The sequence below is a fragment of the Colobus angolensis genome, unplaced genomic scaffold (assembly GCF_000951035.1).
Source record: "Colobus angolensis palliatus isolate OR3802 unplaced genomic scaffold, Cang.pa_1.0 Scaffold297, whole genome shotgun sequence".
NCBI classification, from domain to species: Eukaryota; Metazoa; Chordata; class Mammalia; order Primates; family Cercopithecidae; genus Colobus; species Colobus angolensis.
The window spans coordinates 2,705,389-2,722,801 of record NW_012116232.1 but is presented as its reverse complement, the minus strand read 5'-3'; the positions used below and the strand labels follow the sequence as shown (position 1 = coordinate 2,722,801).

The 17,413-nt window shown below is 35.5% G+C and overlaps 1 protein-coding gene across 1 annotated transcript in view; it reads right to left on the bottom strand.

The window, feature by feature from the left end:
* ADGRL3 (adhesion G protein-coupled receptor L3) overlaps nucleotides 1–17,413 on the bottom strand; it is an 890,906-nt gene that overhangs the window by 274,426 nt on the left and 599,067 nt on the right. Inside the window, exon 9 of the mRNA XM_011949310.1 lies at nucleotides 290–370. Within this exon, the coding sequence (XP_011804700.1) occupies nucleotides 290–370 (81 nt within the window). The remainder of the gene's footprint in view (nucleotides 1–289; nucleotides 371–17,413) is intronic.

Here is a 17,413-nt window from a genome sequence, read left to right as displayed (position 1 = left end):
GGTAATTTCTAAATCTAAATTGGTATTCAACTAGTCCTTCACTAGTTGAATCACTATGAATACTCGTTTATTGAAGCCACTGTATTTTGGTTTACAAACATTTCTCAGAGAAATATTTCACATTTTTGTTTATAAATGAGACTTGTTTTATCTACAGATTACTCGCATACTTCCTTGTATCTCTGCTTTTTGAACAGGCACTGCATTACAAAATACATGTGTGCAACCATCATTGCTTTCATCAAAGAATGAGCAGAGTTACTTTTTCTTTAAATAAAGAAAAACTCACCTTTAACAGAGGGTCTTTCTACCTCAGAGTCAAGATGAATTGGTGGAGAAATGTATGAAACTTGTCCATGATGTGCCTGCCCTGTAGACCCAAAAAAAATTGTTAAGAAGACATCATTCGTATGTCTTTTCTCTTCATAGATTGTTTTTATATCACATTATCTTACTCCAAACTCAATTAATAGCCTACATTAAAGAGTGTAGACATATCTGCCCAAACATAAAAACAATGTGTCATCCAAACATCACCCAATTAAAGCAGTGCTTCTCCAACAATCTGAGTTATGTTTCTTCTTTTTTTGTTGTTGTGAAATTACAAATGTGTTATGGAGTGATAACTTTAAAAACACAATAAAAATGAGTTATAAGAAAAAAACTCAAAGCAAAGACATATAAAACAAAAGTCCTTTTTTAGTTGTTAGATTAAATAAATATTAAGTGGCATATTTATTTGCTGTAAGTATTTCTTTCTTATTTATTTATTTATTTATCTATTTATTTTGAGACGGAATCTAGCTCTGTTGTCCAGGCTGGAGTGCAGTGGTGTGATCTCAGCTCACTGCAACCTCCACCTCCCGGGTTCAAGCAATTCTCCTTCCTCAGCTTCTTGAGTAGCTGGGATTACAGATGCATGCCACCACGCCCATATATTTTTTTTTTTTTTTATTTGTAGTAGAGATGGGATTTCATCATGTTGGCCAGGCTGGTCTTGAACTCTTGACCTCGTGATCCACCTGCCTTTGCCCCCCAAAGTGCTGGGATTACAGGCTTCAGCCACTGCGCCCAGCCTGCTGTAAATATTTCTAAACTCTCTCAATTTCTGCACCTACCTCAATGAAGATCAGTAATAAACAGTCTGGAGACTTGCACCCAATGTACAAATAACACTTTGAGAAACATTTATTTAGATCACTTTACAATTATGATTAATTTATATTTTACTTTTAAGATTCACCTCCACTACTTGAATAAAGGAGTGTTCCTATCTGTATTTAATAAAAAAAGACAACCACAATTTAAAAAGGAAGTAGATGGATTAATTCTGTGTTCCTTGCAAAACATTTTATTAGTTAACACACAAATTTGTAATACACTTTCTATTTCATGAGATGAAAGCATTAAAGTGAATTTTAAGGTTAAGATGCTGATTTGAAAAATTGTTAGCTTAAATGTAAAAGAATTCTCTAATTCTCAAAGTAGTCATAGTTTGTATATTGATAATAATAAGCAATTAGGATTTTGAGGCAAGAAAGCATAATTATAGAGTCAGTTCAATTTCTAAAGCCACTTTATATACAGAAGGTTTGAGTGGGAGTAGAGGACCCACTACTTTCTTTCTACAATGGGAATATGCAGTTATATATTTCACACATCTACTATAGCAATTTACAGGGTTGTTAATCTCTTTTCCTAAACAAGGAAAGTTAATGATACATAGATTACAATAACAGTTGGAGTAACCTTCCCATTTCAAGTAATATTCGACTTGTAATAAACTCTGCTGATTCCTCTTATGAGGCACATTTCAAATAATTAATATGGTTCCCTGTTGATAGTAGATGCCATTGCTCCCAGCATTTTTCTGGCTAACAGCAGAGACAGTGGAGAGACTGTAATACACAGAGTCCCTCATAATAGTAACTAAGAATATTGCACATTCACTGGCCATGTTTCAGTGGAATACTAAAAACGTTATTATAAAAAGAATAAGACACCAATTGTGTACTGTTAGCAGTCCATGTTCAATACAGTTTATTATGAACTTCAGATAATCCTAATTATAAAACCACCTCTTGACCTATGTAACATATTGGTTGCAAAGACATTTCTATTCTTCTGGCCCTGTGTCATTACATATAGATTGGTTTGAAACTTTGTAGATCTTGTAAATACAAATAATACATTGCTTGCTTTATATTGGCTCAAAATAACCTTAGCATATAGAATAATATTGATTTTCTGTTTAATACCGGAACATAGCTTTCATCACCTAAGACAGTAACTACAAAACACGTTCACACATACCTAATCTCCTTTCATCCAACCCCCATCACTATGTACTTTTTTAAAATACGAGCATTTTTAAACCAAAGAATAGTGGCAATAGAGAAAAGGGAGGGTAGCTTGCAAATTAGTTTTGATTATATTTACTCTAGGAAAAATGATACATTTGTATGGAGATTTTATATATATATTATATAGACACACATACATTCATATATGTATCTTAATTAAGCATAATTCACATACCACAAGCACCCATTTAAGGTATACAATTCAACATTTTTTTTTTTTTTTTTTGAGACGGAGTCTCGCTCTGTCGCCCAGGCTGGGGTGCAGTGGCCGGAAATCAGCTCACTGTAAGCTCCGCCTCCCGGGTTCCCGTCCTTCTCCTGCCTCAGCCTCCTGAGTAGCTGGGACTACAGGCGCCCACCACCTCGCCCGGCTAGTTTTTTGTATTTTTTAGTAGAGACGGGGTTTCACCGTATTAGCCAGGATGGTCTCGATCTCCTGACCTCATGATCTGCCTGTCTCGGCCTCCCAAAGTGCTGGGATTACAGGCTTGAGCCACCGCGCCTGGCCAACAGTTTTTAATATATTCATAGTTATGCAAACACCACGACCAATTTTAGAACATTCTCATCAAAACCAAAAGAAATCCGAAGTTCATTAGCACTCACTCCTCATTTCCTCCCAAGCCATCTCAGCTCTAGGCAGCCACTCATCTACCTTCTGTCTCTGTAGATTTGCCTATTCTGGACTTTTCATATAAATGAGATTACAAAATATATGTTTGTATATTTTGTGATCAGATTCTTTTACTCAACATAATTCAAAGAAGCTCATCCACTGTCGTAGCACAAAGCAGTACTTTACTTCTTTTTCCTAAATAATAGTCTATTGCATAGACATATTACATTTAATTTATCCATACATCAATTGATGAACATTTAGAATCATTTCCACTTCTTGACTATTGTGAACAATGCTGCTTTGAGCCTTCACGTGCAAATTTTTATGTGCATTTTTCTTGGATATATTCCCACGAGTGGATCACTGTGTCATATGGTAATGTTATATGTAAACTTTTGAGAAACTGTCAGACTGATTTCCAAAGAGGCTGTACTATCTTACTTTTCGATAACAGGATATAAAGGTCCCAATGACATGGAGACATTTTGAGGGTTTTTTGTTGTTGTTGTTGTTGCTGTTTGTTTGTTTTTAAGGTGATAGTATAATTAAGTCAGCTTTGACCAGATTTTGAAATGATTAATATTATGATGACTGTAAAATCTGGGAAAGGACCAATCTCTCTGAGTATAGAAAGATAAATCAGAGAATTTGAGCCAGAAATTATGTCCCCATTGAGAGAGTAGAAGGAGAAAAATGATCTAATGAACAGAGAAACACACACACAAAAACTTCTGTTCTGAAATGAAAACGCGGACTCTCCACTGTCAGGTATGCCAGATAAGTAAAAATTTCAAGGGTCTGCTCAATAAAGCCCAGTGTTGTAGCAAAAATCAAAAGGCCGTTATGGATTCTGGAAAAACCTTTATTTTTCTATCTTCAATCTCTTTTTCAACTTTCATTTAATTTCTATTTTATTGAGAAACCCTGTGCAATTTCTACTAAAGTTCAAATAGAAAAAGGACTTGAACAGCATTTGGTACAGGAAAATGCTCTTCTCTCTTTCTACTGTCAATATTTTCCCTGTACATCTGAGCATAGAAATACTTTATAGAACTATGGAACTAGGACGGAGAAAGACATTTGGTAGCTTATATTCCAGAATCCACATTTTAGAATGAGAAAACTGACATCTGGAGAAGTTGGTGACTTTTTCAAAAGTCAAGTCAAGATGGTGGTTGTCAAGAGTGATGTCAGAGGCCGGTTAGAAAGCGGATGCTTTACAGCTAGCCTGCAGAAAACTGCCAATAATCCTCATCCTCTTACCTCTCAAGCCTCACTTAGAATGGCATTATTTTCAAGGTGTGTGGGGCATAATGTTTCATGTGTGTTGAGACATTAAAAATATTGAGAGCTATTTATTTATGAAAATATGTACATTTTTCCCCATAAGGCTAGGTTTACAAACTAGAGGAGTTTAGTTTAATGGGTAAGATCACGGCTTCAGAAGCAGGAAGTCTGTGTTGTTAGCCAGATTTTGCCATTTATTAGTCATATAACCCAACTAGTTAAGTAACTATCAAGTTGCTTCACTTCTATGAGTCTTAGTTTCCTCATTTGTTTAATGAGGATTATAACAGCACTGACCTCATAGAGGCGTTCTGAAGATTAGATGAATTTATACATAGGTAGTAATTAAAACAGTGCTTAGTACACTGAAAAGTACTTATTAATTTTTAGCTATTATTATTACTAGAAGTTCGTTCTTTTTTTTTTTTTTTTTTTGAGACGGAGTCTTGCTCTGTCGTCCGGGCTGGAGTGCCGTGGCCGGATCTCAGCTCACTGCAAGCTCCGCCTCCCGGGTTCACGCCATTCTCCTGCCTCAGCCTCCAGAGTAGCTGGGACTACAGGCGCCCACCACCTCGCCCGGCTAGTTTTTTTTTGTATTTTTTTTAGTAGAGACGGGGTTTCACCGTGTAGCTCAGGATGGTCTCGATCTCCTGACCTCGTGATCCACCCGTCTCGGCCTCCCAAAGTGCTGGGATTACAGGCTTGAGCCACCGCGCCCGGCCAGCAATTTTCAATAGGGTGCTCAAGGAAGGCCTAATTTAATTTCCATGAACAGCACTTACAGAGTTTAAGAGATGACAAGAGGTAATATCTGACTTTTACGACAAACTCTAAAAGGATAAATGCACAAAGGCTCAAACCTAATTTTAATAAGTAAGACTTAAAGAACTAAATATGCTGATATCAGATGCTTTTCCTCTAACCCATTTATTTCAAATTCTTTGCATATTTATAGAAATATTAATACTGTCACCACTGACCAATGGATAAGAGAAGACATCAATAAACCATGAAGATATGCAATTGGGAAAATAACCACAACTTTCTTCTAAAAGTAAAACCACATTTTACTACCATAAAATCCCCATTGATTTCTACAGTTATACCATTTTTCAACTCAACTTTTTGCCATTTTCTATACAGTACTGTAAACAAATTTAATAGCTGATGGTCCTCCAGGCAGATTTTATGCCTTTCTTGTTGTTGTTTGCTTTACATTTTTCAACTGTTGATCATGATTATTTTACTCTAGAGATATGACAGTCCTGCTCTTTAAAGACAATAAAATGGATGCCACATTTTTACTCCTGAGGTTTTTAATAATATTATCATTTTGTTTTTATAACGTTTTGGATGTCAGTAAGTTATATCTTTCTGCTCTGCTACAATAATAAGTCCACCTGAGGAAGAGGGAACCCACACCATACCACATTTAAAAATGGCATGTGGGATTTTTTCTAAGTTTTTAAAACACTCTGAAAGTAGCTCTGATCCTCCAAAAGAAAAAAAAAAAAAAAAAGAAAGAAAGCCTGATTTCTTGTTGGAAATAATCTCTACTGCTGAAACAAAACAAAACAAAACATAGGTCAATGTGTTGTTTGTGCTGATGGAAAATTGGACATGCCTAGCATTACAACAGCTTGAATTTTTTTTTTTTTTTTTCTTCAAGTCCCACTCTGACTATACCCATCTGCATTTATAAAGTCGGCTCTCAGGAGATGATGTAAACACCAATCAAAAGTCATCATCAACCAAAAACTGTGTAAAGTCAATTTGATACCTATCCTTTTATTCTGGTTTCTTTTTTTCCCCCCTTCATCTTAATAATCCTACAGATTTGCCGTGAATTTAGTAAAGTATGAGGTAGCAGAGAAACAACTACATGCTTGATTTATCCTGGACATAAAGTCATTGATGGAGGTGCAAAGGTTACTGATGGGCCTCTCCCTAGTGGATATTACTTGCTGCACAGAAAACATGGAGTAATTTGAAGCCAGGTAACTTTGTGTTTGTCTGTGTATTTCATTCGGCACCCGCTCCCACTCTGTGGTCGGTATTAAGGATACCATATGAACAAGATAACACTATTCCTCTACTGAGAGATTTCAGTCTAGGTGCAGGACTAAGCAATTACAGGAAAGTCTGATATGTACCTTGATAGAGCAGAGAGAGAAAAGCATAGCAGTGGCACCTAACTGAGGTAAGTAATGGATAATCAGTACTTGGAGAAAGCTGAGATCTGAGGGAAGAGCATGTCTTAGTCCAGTGAAAGACTGGGGCAGTGTATGGGGGGCAGGAGCAACATTTTGAGTGGATGTCTACAGATCACAGGAGTGAGAGATAAGAGACAAGGACCCACATGCCAAAAAGATGACTAAGAAAGAATTAAAACTTCAGATATGTACTCATAAAATAAAAACAAAAAAAGTACATGCTAATCACCCAGCTTTAATAATCAATTCTGGGCTATATTGTTTCATCTTCTTCCTATGCTGCTTTCCCCATCCCAGAATATTCTGAAGCAAATCCAGGACATATAATTTCATCTATAAATTATTTGAAAATGCATCTGTAAAACACAGGGGCTTCTTCTTTTTTTTTTTTTTTTTTGAGACTGAGTCTCGCTCTGTCGCCCAGGCTGGAGTGCAGTGGCACAACTTTGCTCGCTGCAACCTTCGCCTCCCAGGTTCATGTCATTCTCCTGCCTCAGCCTCCCGAGTAGCTGGGACTATAGACGCACACCACCGCGCCCAGTTAATTTTTGTATTTTTAGTAGAGATAGGGTTTCACTATGTTGGTCAGGCTGGTCTCGAACTCCTGACCTCTTGATCTGCCCGCCTTGGCCTCCCAAAGTGCTGAGATTAAAGGCATGAGCCACCACACCCAGACTAGGGGCTTCTTTATACCATTATGATACCTACAAATTAAGAAATACATTTTGAAAATGAATTTAGTGTGAAATTTAAATAGCAATTTTTAGGAAGATATCAACTAATCTTTAGCCTGCAGAACATCACTTGGTCCTAGTGTTGAAACTACATTGTAGCAGGATGAACTGCAGACAAAACTCCCCAGACACTGAGTTAAAGAAGGAAGGGGTTTATTCAGCCTGGAGCATTGGCAAGTCTCCTGTTTCAAGAGCCGAGCTGCTGGAGTGAACAATTCCTGTCCCTTTTAAGGGCTCACAACTCTAAGGGGGTGTGTGTGAGAGGGTCGTGATTGATAGAGCAAGCAGGGGGTACGTGACTGGGGGCTGCATGCACCGGTAATCAGAACAAAACAGAACAGGACAGGGATTTTTACAATGGCTTTCCATACAATGTCTAGAATCTACAGATAACATAACCCGTTAGGTCAGGGGTCGATCTTTAACTACCAGGCTTAAGTCAGGCAGGCCAGACCTGGTTTCAGGTCTGGTTCCTTGGTTTTGGGTCTGGTTCTTAGGTGCCCGGCTACCTGCCTTTAGTTTAACTTCTCTTTCTTTTTCTGATTATAAAACAATATAAAACAATCTGAGAGGATTTGTCTCACTTCTCTCACACTGGCGTGAGAAATGCTTTCAATTTATGATAAATTTCAACTACTCACAGATACATAGGGAAATCTATTTTATAAAACTATACAGATGCTTTTCTTTTTTTCATAAACATGAAAAACAGACTTGGCGGTTAAATGACAAATGTTAATTTTGAAAGCACCACTAAAAATATATATTCCATGAAGTCTCAAAGATCTATTGTAGCAAGCATTACTACAAAAAACTTAAAAAGAAAAGAAAATTAAAAAAAAAATTAGAGCAATTAATTTTTGCAAAGATTGAGCAAAATAACATCTCAACACAAATAACAGCAAAAGAGAAAAAAATGTGAATGAGCTTTCACTAACTCCTTCATTACTAAATTATTCATTTGGACAATATGTAATGTGTGCCTACTATGTGATTGATACTAAGTACTGAAAATAAACTGGTGAACCCTTAACTATTGAAACTTATAATCAAAAATATAAAATGATTGATTTCAATTGAGAAATACATTTTCTAAAGGAAAGGAAACCCAATCCATATGGGTGTGACTCACAGTAGGTGTTTCCAGCACACCAACATGGCACAAGTATACATATGTAACAAACCTGCATGTTATGCACATGTACCCTAGAACTTGAAGTATAATAAAAAATAAAAAATAAAAAAAGCTTATTTTTATTACTTCTTGTTAATAAGAAAGACAAAAATAATCTTGATAACTGAGACGTAAAATCTCCTTGGGGTGACTCAGGAAAGACTGGTAGAGGAACAAACACAAAGCAGACACTGTGACTATAAAAGACAAAATTATCTATCACATTTATACTCGCAATTCTCTTGTGATATTTGAAAATATGATTCATCATATTATATAGTACTTTTGAAAAAAGAGAAAACGATGAGGCATTTCCTGTGACATTTTATTTATGCCAAAATGTAGATAAAGGGCATAATTTATGAATTTCTTGAAACTGTATTTTTACTTATAAATCAATTCACCTATCAAAACTTTATATTAAAAGAAAATACCAATTATTTAACCCTTTTCAACATGCAGCCTAAATAACAAATTCCAAGAAAACAAAAATGATGACATTGGCTCTATACTCAAATTCTGTTAGGAAAATTTATTTAATACTTATAATTTTGTATGCTCCAGGTATTGTATATTAAATAAAACAATACTAATAGCAAATATGTATTTATAATGTATGTATTACATACAAATACTTGCTATTTATATTAGCAGATATGTGTACTATAACTTACATATTTTATTTATATACACTATATATCTTTTGTTTATATATAAATATAAATACACACAAACATACACACATACAACTTGGCTATCCACAAATTCTTCTAGAATTTCTAAAATATTTTAACATTCGCTATATTTTTAAAGACAATGAAACCAAAACATCCTTTCCCTTTTCTAACCTCCCTTTATTGGAAGAGTAACCTAAATGAAAACATTCAGTGATGACTAAATGGGATGAATCAGATATAAAACTCCACGAGGGTTGGAAGTATCAACTGCAACTCCTATGTGTTCTCTGTCATCCTAGGACCTACCAGAATGTCTTAGACATCGTAAGAACTCAATGTATTCCTGGTGAAAACACATATGAATGACATAAAAAAAAGTAAGGCAAATGTTAAAATTGCTATATTTCAAATCATAAACAAGAGAAACATTAAAATTCTGGGAAATTTTCAAAAGTTAAATTCACACTGCAACTAATTCTGTTTAATTGAGAAGTATTGAAAATTTGATAACCATGTTAACTCTCAGTCTACCCATTTTCTAGCAGAAAACATTCATGGAGTTCTTAAAAAGGCCTCGACCAAATGAAGGATATAACAAGTCACCAAATAGTGATTTTAACCCAATGCCCTTATGTAAAGTAGCTATTTAAACATACTCTCCTAACGTACTTTTCACAGTTTCATTTTTTCAAAATAACATAATTGTTAGGTAGGGGGCAATTGTATCATTATAGTAAACTATAATAAGAAAAACTTGGATTAATTGGCGCCATATTTCTATCATTCATCTATTTAACAGAACTGAAAATAGTTGCTGGTATAAAGAAAATATTGAAATTATGTGTTTAGGATAAAGGGTTATGGTGCTAGAAAAATAATATTAGAATTATTTCAAAGGAGAACTAGCAGAAGAAAATTTGCCTCTAGAACCACAGAAGCGAACAGCAAAACCATAAACCAGGGAAGTCACAACAAAGAGGTTTGTTCCCTAGAGGACAGATTCAGGAAGTTGGCCTGCTGTGCTTATGTTTTTAAAGTTCTGCTTTAAATCCTATCTTGGCATGCTAAGAAAAACATAATGTGATAAATTTTCTTTGCCTCCCTGCTGATAGATCAGAAAACATTCAGTAGCACTAACTCAAAAAGCAGAATAAGAAAGCATGTTAAAGGCACAGGTAACAGACCGGGCACGGTGGCTCAGGCCTGTAATCCTAGCACTTTGGGAGGCCGAGGAGGGCGGATCATGAGGTCAGGAGATCAAAACACAGTGAAACCTCGTCTCTACTAAAAATACAAAAAAAATTAGCCGGGCATGGTGGCATGCGCCTGTAGTCCCGGCTACTGGGGAGGCTGAGGCAGGAGAATTGCTTGATTCTGGGAGGTGGAGGTTGCAGCGAGCCGAGATCGCGCCACTGCACTCCAGCCTGGGTGACAGAGTGAGACTCATAAAATAAAATAAAATAAAATAAAATAAAATAAAATAAAATAGAATAAAATAAAACAAAACAAAACAAAATAAAATATGCAAAAATAAAAGGCACAGGAAACAAAGTTCATAGGTGGATTGCAACAAAATGCTAACACCTCTTCCCAACCCCTCCCCGCAAGGAAGGCTCTAAGATACAAAATGTAGTAGCCAGAATTTGACTGAAAAAATGTTATCAATGATGAAATATGATAATATAGATCTCAAAGTAAAAGCTATTTATCATGTATTACTCTCAAATAATGGCCAATAGGCATTCTTCGTATCAGCTCTTGAGTCAGTAGACATTAAAGAAGGCAGATCTATAAGGGAATTAGAATGAGGTCTTTCAATACCAGAGTCATAATAAACTAAGTGTAGCTCAACTTAGTTGAGAGAAGACTGAAAAATTTTTAATATGTCCATTACGGCTCCAGTGTTCAAAGGGTTCTTTACACCTATAATGATAAGGTTAAGCAAACTGATGAAGAATCAGAGAAGGAGGTTTTTAGCAGAATATCTATAAACACTTGTGTGTCCAATTAACTGTTCTTATAAAGAAAAGAGACAAGGAGACTCTTATTTTCCTTATAATCAGTTCAGAATCTCCTCTTCCTTTTCATCAATCCAAGTGATCTGTGAGAGGATCTGCCAGGAAGATGGCCCAGTAGGACTTGACAGCATGTCAGTTAGCTGATTGAGATCAATATATGCCCCCAAAGACCCGAATGCAGGGAGTTCCTTGCAAAGGTATTGCAAGGCTTATAAAAATGGGATCAGAATGCCGGGCGCGGTGGCTCAAGCCTGTAATCCCAGCACTTGGGGAGGCCGAGACGGGCGGATCGCGAGGTCAGGAGATCGAGACCATCCTGGCTAACACGGTGAAACCCCGTCTCTACTAAAAATACAAAAAACTAGCCGGGCGAGGTGGCGGGCGCCTGTAGTCCCAGCTACTCTGGAGGCTGAGGCAGGAGAATGGCGTAAACCCGGGAGGCTGAGCTTGCAGTGAGCTGAGATCCGGCCACTGCACTCCAGCCCGGGCGACAGAGCAAGACTCCGTCTCAAAAAAAAAAAAAAAATGGGATCAGAATGACCTAAGTATAAAGAGACCGATTGGCACATAGAGAAATTAAAAAATATGGATATTCTCCCAGGATGATGACAGTGAATTTTACCACCTAATTCTTTTCGAGATAATTTAAAATGTATCATTGTATAGAATATAACTGCCTGTAGTGAAATTTTGACAACTCCCCTCTGTGTGCTAAAACTCTGTCACCTGAGAAATTTGAATTCTTTTTGCAAATTGTTCATTTTTGACAGATTTATCCCACTTTTATGTTTGTAGCATTAATCAAAGGAATTTGGAAAAGTTAAAATTTAGCTTTACACTCAAAGAATAGGAGGCATTATTAGCATAATTTGGGGGTACTAGGTATTTATATTACAGTTGTCTATAAAAAGTAAAAATTGTCATAGAAGTGAAAATATTTATAAAGTAACAGTACAGAGCTTGATTGATTTTAAGATACTGTGTATTAGACTTTAGTAGAAATATCATTTCATAGTTATAACATATTTAATAGTTTTATGTTTTCTTCTTTAACAGATATCTTAATATTTCTAAAACAGTCATTCCATTTCATTATTTCAACTTAATGCAGGATTAAATGAATCACTTGGTTCCTATTATATTTCCATTTTGGTTTCCTTTACTATATAAAAAATATTATGACATTTCAAGGTAACTCTTATTAAAACTAAGAAAGAGAGAGTGAGTGAATGAGTGAGAAAGACATCATAGTGAAAGGCAAATACAGCTCTATGTCATAGATGAATAGAGCTTTCTCTCATATCACAGACTCCAAGATTAAATATTCGGAAAATGTATATATTAAATCAGACCTGTTTACCTAACAACATGCACCAAGTAATACTCATTAAAGTTCTGGAGAACACTTGAAATGGGGAAAGGTGGAAGAGGTGACTTTAATAGAATATAAAAATTCATAGTTTAGAATTTCAATATTAGCTTCAAACAAGGTTCAAATAATTTTTTCACATAACTCCTGTATGAAAAATCAAGCACAATCAATTTCAGATAATTTACTTTATGCTTAAACAAAAAAAAAAAACTTTGTCCATTTAAATGTTCACTGGGCTATGTACTATCATTGGGGAGTTTTCATAGTTTTTGTTTAATTTGAATGTTTTATTTTCATAGTTTTTGTTTAATTTGAATGTTTTAAAGATTCTCACTGATACCACTAGCAAATAGAAATAAAAATGTAAAGGAGAAAATTCTGCATATTACAGTCTTACTTTTCCTTCAAGGAAACAGTATCTGATAGATATATTAGCTTGCCTCATGTGGGATTAGAAGTGGTAATTCTTATTCATAAAGGATTTTCTTTTAAAAAATATATTTTGGGGAAACAAGCAAAGCAGCAATAAAAATGACACCAAGGACGTTTTTATAAAAAACAAAACACCTCTACTAGAGTAGATTTAGATAATTTTTTTATTGTGTCATAAAATTACATGCCTAATGCATCCCTTGTTTCCAGATACCATATACCATTCAATATTAATCCTGCTCAGTTTAAATTGTTTGGGGAAGGACTTACTCTCTACAGTATCTCTAAAATCAGAGCGGTGAATCCATTACCCGGGTTTGGCCATTCAGAGGGTTTTAAAAAGTATGTCAGAAGGCACAATCAGATTGTTCCCTGATGACCAATGAGTAGTGCTCATAGAGAGAAGGAACACTACTACAAGAATATGAGCTCTATGAAAAATCAGGTTTGAAGATGCCCATGGTCATCTTGTTGACATCTGGAAGAAATCTGTCTGAGAAAGGAGCCAGTCACACAGAAGCAAGCAAAATTACAGTGATGGTGTGAGACAAAGGCTTTATAGCAGAATATAAAGTTTTTAGGTCTGAAGCAAGCCTCATTCTTTGAAAACCCAATTACTGGAGAGCTTAAATTCCTTATTTTAGTTTTGGCGAATTTGAGTTGGGTTTTCTCACTTTCAAACAAAAGCAACTTCACTTATATTGTGTGTGCAGACATGCATATGTGTCTGGAAAGCAGAAGTGTTTTCTTCCTTTAATAAGTTTATCAACTCTTTTTCTTTGGTCATTCAAAAGTTTACTTTCATGGTTTCGACTCAAGTAATTCAGCCACATATAATTCAACGGACACATCTTAATATTCTGCTTTGAGAATGAGAATATTCAGAGGGCTAGCATACAATCATTTCAAAATTATTCATTATCAGTGCTCTCCAAGTGCTCATTCATTGATAAAGGAGAGACAACTTGGAAATTTCAGACAGAAATGTCTGCAAATAAAAAAAATAAACATGGTAAATCACTTCACATGCTAGTGAGAGAGAAACACTCATGTATATTTTACATATATTCGGAGAACATGACATTAATAAAGCATTAAGGAGCATGTTCATTACTGAAAATTATTTCAAAATCCAAAATGTTTGAGGTACTTCTGTGTCTTGATAACGTACTTTCGGGACATTAGGTATGAGTGAAAACCCTTAAATCCTACTGTAAACAACTTATATTATGGAATGCTGGACTTGATACTATATCCTCTTTTGGTATAGAAGGAGTAATTGATGCCTTATACCATGAGGCATCACAATATCCCTCATTTTTTTCTTTTTGTATTTCATTGCTAAATGATTTAAAATGTCACAGTTCAAAGTTCTACTTGTAACAAGAAACTATAGTTTCAAAGAAGCAATGCAGATTATTTCAGTTTATGCTACTACAGAACACTTTACCATCTTGACATGAATGTGAGAGTCTATTTTTTAAAAACAGGCTGAACAATATAGTTTATGTCCACTCTTAATTTAATTAAAAACCTGTTTCATGTCATGCCATATAAAAATTGTTTCCTATCATCAACATTTTATGTCAGGTGCTAGAGCTGTCCTCAAATAGCCTTGATGTTCTAAGAATTGTTCCTAGAAATGTCATTAATATCTCAAGAAAAAAATCACATAAACCTACCAAAAGCCATTATCCATTGCTTCTACTTTCATGATGGCTTTATCAAGATGGCTTTACCAAGTACCAATCACTAACCTTATTTCTGGGAAAAGCATATTTTCAGGTAGATTATCTTTACAGAAAAGCCATGACGTTTTCACCCACAGGTGTAAACTGGAAAAGCAATGCTGAATACTAATGTGCTGAACCACCTGCCACTGAACATTTGAGGAGATGCTGTACTTAGGAAGATATGCAGCTAGTAGACCTTCTCAATGATCTTTTCAACCTGATTAAATTGCAGTTAACTGTGTAGACAGCAGACTTGTTTATATACACCAGGTACAAAGATCAATACTGAAATTGGCTGAAGAAGTTCCAAAAAAGCCATTTGTCCTATCTGCTATAATGTGTACCTTTAAAGAAAAAAATTAAATTGTAATTCTAAAACATTGTCATCACATCATCCTGATGATATTACACACAAAAAGGGATCATTTTCATGATAATCTTTTTAGAATTATGCCTGATGGTCTGTAATTGATTCTGATACTGAGAAGGCTTTACAGGAATTTAGTCTGAATCTACCTGTTCAGGATAACCCATTAAAAGAAACTTCCTTATTAGAAAAAGACCAGAAATGTCTAACAAGTATCTTCAGTGGTTTTCTAGAATAATTCTAGGAGAGCTTCCCTATCAAAACAACTTGGCAGACATTAACTTTTTTAAGACAGCACTTGCACTGAGGTTAGGAACATGGTTGACAGCATCGTTGTCTAAATGCCACTCTGCTTTTTATCAAGAAACAGTTAACCTAACAGAAGATGGTACAGACTAGGATGGACCCTCTACAATAGACTCACAAAAATTATTAGCTGATGGATTGTGCCAAGTTTTCTCAGTGTTCAAAGTGTCACTCAATGCTCCACAACAGCAATCATTCCTCTGGAATTTCATGACGATAACTCAGGTTCTGCCTTAACTGTACTATTCGGAGAATTTTAAAAATATTATATATGTATATATTCATATCTATATTTGTATATCTGTAGCTATATATCTCATATATACAATATATACATACATGATTTTTCCTGTTTCTGTTTCATTTCTTTGCTCATTGTTATAGATGGTTAAGAAGGTTTCTTTTTGCTAGACCTTACAAGGCTAAGCTAAGTAAATTTCACTAATTCTAATCAAAGTCACATGTTCCAGTACACAAGAGGTTCAATGGTAAGGCAGGGTCGTGCCATGGCATTGAACACAGGTTCGAGAGATGCAAAACCTGTGTACTAATTTTAGTTACATAACCCGTGAAGTCTGTGGCCTGGATATATTAATATTTTAGCTTCAGTTTCTTCATCTATAAAAGCAAACAATCCCTTTTCATAGGATTGTGGTGAGGATTTTTTTCTAAAATCATATATATGAAGCAGAGTACTAGTCACATAATAAGCACCCAAATGTTGAACTATCGTCATCATCATTTCCTGTATCATCGCTGTGTCACAGTTGCTACCTCTGAGACAAACAAGATAATACTAGTATGGTTAATCAAATCCCTTCTGAGACATAGGGTACTTTAGCTTGGTGAATAAGAAGCTGGTATTTAAAGAGCATATTGTTGCCTGAAGTTCAAAACACTATCTTAAACTGAGGCACTCTGGGCAAGTTGGTTAGCTTCTTGGGGGTTCTTCATCCCTATCTGTAACATAGGGCTATTGATAGATATTTCATAGAGTAGGGGTCAGCAAACCATGGTCTGCAGACAAAAGCTGGCCATGGCCTGAGTATGTGTGGTCTGTCATAGAAGAATGCTTCCTCTATTTTTAAAAGTTTAGACGAAAAAACATTCAGAAGTAGTTATAGAAAGAAAAAGGAGGAGGAGCAGCTACAGCAGAAGTACTTCCAACACTAGTAGCAATAGGGATCATATGTAGCCTGCAAAACCTAAAATATTGTCTCTCTGGTCTTTTACAGAAGAAGTTTGCTAGTCCATGTCATATAATCATTGTGAATAGTAAAGGAACTAATATGTGAAATATACTAAGCAGATAACCTGGCATAATTGTAGTTATTGTAGTTATCATTCTTGCTACTAAACTTTTCAGCATTCCCCTAAAGGATGCACCATGAAAAATTATTTTGGACCACATTTAACTGCTGATAATGGATATTTTATATATATACATATATATAAAGTATATATGTTATATATAAATATATGTATATTATATAAAATATCCTAAACTCATTAGAAAAAGCCTTCTGAAAAGACTTCTAGCCAGGTGCCAAGGCTCACAACTATAATCCCAGCACTTTGGGAGGCTGAGGCTGGTGGATCACTTGAGGTCAGGCATTCAAGACCAGCCTGGCCATGGCGAAACCCCGTCTGTACTAAAAACATAAAAAAATAGCTGTGCATAGTGGTGTGCATCTGTAATCCCAGCCACTTGGGAGGCTAACGCAGGAGAATCCCTGGAACCCAGGAGGCGGAGGTTGCAGAGAGCCAAGATCGTGCCACTGCACTCCAGCCTGGGCAATAGAGCAAGACTTTGTCTCAAAAATAAATAAATAAATAAATAAAAGAGTTCTACTTTCCTTGGTTCAAAAAATATGTTAAATATGGCAGAGGAAGATGTACAATATTATCTTTGCTAATAATCATTTGGCAAAAACAGTTTAGATGATTTTGTATCACATATCTGCATTTAATGGCAGTCAGTCCTACAACAAAGATTTCCATTTCAGAAACATATGTGTATATAAATGTAGGCACACACACAGCTACACATGCACATATATAGAGAGGAAAGAATCATAGGTTTTGCTTTGTGTGTACCTACCATGTGCTCAATTTTAT